Here is a 2,750-nt window from a genome sequence, read left to right as displayed (position 1 = left end):
TTCGATTTTAGCTGACCGAACTAAATAAAAAACGATCGCGTTATGCTAAAAAAGAAAACAATATTTACATTTTTTTTTAAATTATACAAGTGATCATATTTGAGACTTCTCGCTAGAGTGTAAAGGGCTCTCTAGTCAAGAAAAGCGGCAGCCGCTGTACGCGCGGACTGTGGTGCGGAAGCTCCACCCCACCCTCTCCCATGCGAATAATATAAAACCCAGAGAAACCACTGCAACACCTCATCAGTAGACTTATCCTGCGCACTTCAATCAAATGAATGATCAGTAAGTTGTGTCTGTTTAAGTTCTAGGCCTACGTTTCTTTAGCCTATGGTCCTATTTTTTTTTTATGGATTGAAATCATTGAGTTTTTTGGACATTTAGGCCATTTTGTTTTGACATAGATGTGATGTCAGTATTTGATACGCATTTATTCATTGTAATTTCGAAGTTTAATTAGCCTAAACGCAACTTAACTTGCTCACTCAGACTCGCTTTTTATTGTTATTTGAGAAGTTAAGATCAGATATGGTAGGTAAATCATAACAATAGTATAATAGCATATCAACGTTTCTCATTTAGTCAGTGTATGGATCTTTGTATTTGTTTCTCTGAAGAAGAACACTCGTGCGTAAAGTTGCTGCCCTCCTCTTCGCTCTCCATCAGTAAACCATGCACCCGTTTAACAGCAGTCTCGGTAACTTCAGTATGATGATGGAGGTTGAGGACACGCCCCGGGATGAGAAACTTGCTAAAGTAGAGATCGCGCTGCTCAGTGTTATCTTCGTAAGCGCCTCTATCCTGAACACCGGGCTATTACTGGTTCTGTGGAAGCGGCGCAAACAGGTCTCCAGGATGCGTGTCTTCGTGTTCCATCTGTGCATCGCAGACCTGGTGGTTGCGTTTTTCCAGGTTTGCCCGCAGCTCATGTGGGAAATTACTGACAGGTTCATTGGACCAGACCTGGTGTGCCGCTTGGTGAAGTATCTGCAGGTAGTGGGCATGTTTGCGTCCACCTACATGATTGTGGTGATGACCATTGACCGCTACCAGGCTATATGCAACCCCATGGTCAAGTTTCAGAGGAGGCACGCGCGCTGGAACATCCCAGTGTGCGTCGCCTGGACGATCTCCCTCGTGGGCGGCCTGCCTCAGATGTTCATCTTCTCGAGGGTCCAGGTGGCGCCCGGGGTGTTCGACTGCTGGGCGGACTTCATCCAGCCCTGGGGCCTGAAGACCTACATCACTTGGACCACGCTGGTCATCTTTGTCTTACCCATTTTGACTGTGGTGGTGTGCCAGGTGCAAATATGTCGAGCCATCCAGGTCAACCTTTATCTAAAGACGCATCAGGAGGGGGGCAGCGGGGTGGCCTTTCGACTGCCCTCCAGAACCAGCAGCGTGGCCGGGGTATCCAAAGCACGAATCAAGACCGTGAAGATGACGGTGGTTATTGTGTTCGTCTATATAATCTGCTGGACTCCGTTCTTCATGGTCCAGCTTTGGTCTGTTTGGGACATAGACGCGCCGACGGAAAGTAAGAACACGGATATCAATCTTATTATAACTAAATAATAAAGTTAACAATTATGACTGTTGATGTAGCCTAGTGCTTTATTGTTTACACGCCCTCTGATTTTGGGTAAGCTAGTCTACCTGTGCGTAATTTCATCTTGTGTTATTGTCATTGTAGCGACACCGTTCACCATCCTGATGCTGTTGGCGAGTCTGAACAGCTGCACAAACCCCTGCATCTACCTGCTCTTCAGCGGCCAGCTGCCCAAGAAGCTGGAAACGGTGCTGTGCCGGAATCCGTCCGAAGTGAAAGACTCCATTAATGATGAGGCCGCGGTGGTCAGCTCGCTCTACGTGAGCTTCAAAAGCATTTCCGACTCCAAATAGAACGCACGGTTTTCAAATCCCCACGGTGTGTTGGGATGCAAGTGACTAGAGGCACGCACAGTCAATCAGGTAACCAACGGCGAGTCAAGGGCAGTTCTAATGACGGGCCATTTACTCCCTCGATATCATGGTCAATATGTATCAAGTGATCTTTCGGGGACATTAAAGCACTCACTATAATGGAGCCAGAAATAGGTAGGATAATTGTGAGCGGACCGTAGGGTATTTGCGCAAATACGCGCCAAATCCTGGGGGTAAACCCCCGCTAATGGATAAAGGCAGGCGGTTGGTGCTGTAGGCTGGTGCTGGGCGTCACAGGGAGCTAAATCACGGTTGTAAAACCTCTGTCAGACAACATAGTAATGAGAGACATTGTGACAAGGTGTGGTCAACAGGTCGGTGGAGTCCAGAAAATAGATTCGTTTGGTACCTTATGTGAATAATTTTCCAAATCTAATCTAACAAAATCCATGTTAACACCTGCAAATTGTTTGGCAAAATATTGTGTAGCAGGCATATAGAATTAATTTACTGCCTGTTATTATTTTTATATTTCATAAATATATTGTAAACGATCAAACTTTCATCATCAACATTGGAGAAGCTGTTTAGTGCTTTTATGAATTTTTATTTGATTTATTTAACCTTTATTTAACTAGGCAAGTCAGGCCAGGCAGAGACATGGTGAAATAATCCTTTACAAAATATAAACTGTGTGTTCACAGAGACAGTTCGTGTTTGATGTAGCTTAACAAGACAGGCCGACAGGCCAACTTTAGAGTGACCAGACAGATTTTTGGTCAAACTTAACTTTGTACATATAAAAAACGATTTATGAAAGTCTTCTC

General features: G+C 44.8%; 1 protein-coding gene across 1 annotated transcript; it reads left to right on the top strand.

Annotated features, from left to right (window-relative positions):
* Positions 1-642: 642 nt before the first annotated feature.
* On the top strand, positions 643-2,119 carry LOC115145939 (vasopressin V2 receptor-like). Its single transcript, XM_029687630.2, has 2 exons — positions 643-1,537; positions 1,694-2,119. The coding sequence occupies exons 1-2, from the start codon at positions 673-675 to the stop codon at positions 1,900-1,902; spliced, it is 1,074 nt and encodes a 357-aa protein (XP_029543490.1). The 5' UTR covers positions 643-672; the 3' UTR covers positions 1,903-2,119.
* Positions 2,120-2,750: the final 631 nt, after the last annotated feature.

This window comes from Oncorhynchus nerka, linkage group LG2 (genome assembly GCF_034236695.1).
Source record: "Oncorhynchus nerka isolate Pitt River linkage group LG2, Oner_Uvic_2.0, whole genome shotgun sequence".
NCBI classification, from domain to species: domain Eukaryota; kingdom Metazoa; phylum Chordata; class Actinopteri; order Salmoniformes; family Salmonidae; genus Oncorhynchus; species Oncorhynchus nerka.
The sequence above is the reverse complement of the archived record's forward strand: the minus strand, read 5'-3'. Positions and strand labels throughout refer to the sequence as shown.

Coding starts and splice junctions, on each gene's coding strand:
- LOC115145939 (XM_029687630.2), top strand. CDS start 673: ATGCACCCGTTTAACAGCAGTCTCGGTAACTTCAGTATGATGATGGAG. Junction 1,538..1,693: donor CATAGACGCGCCGACGGAAA/GTAAGAACACGG, acceptor TTGTCATTGTAG/CGACACCGTTCACCATCCTG.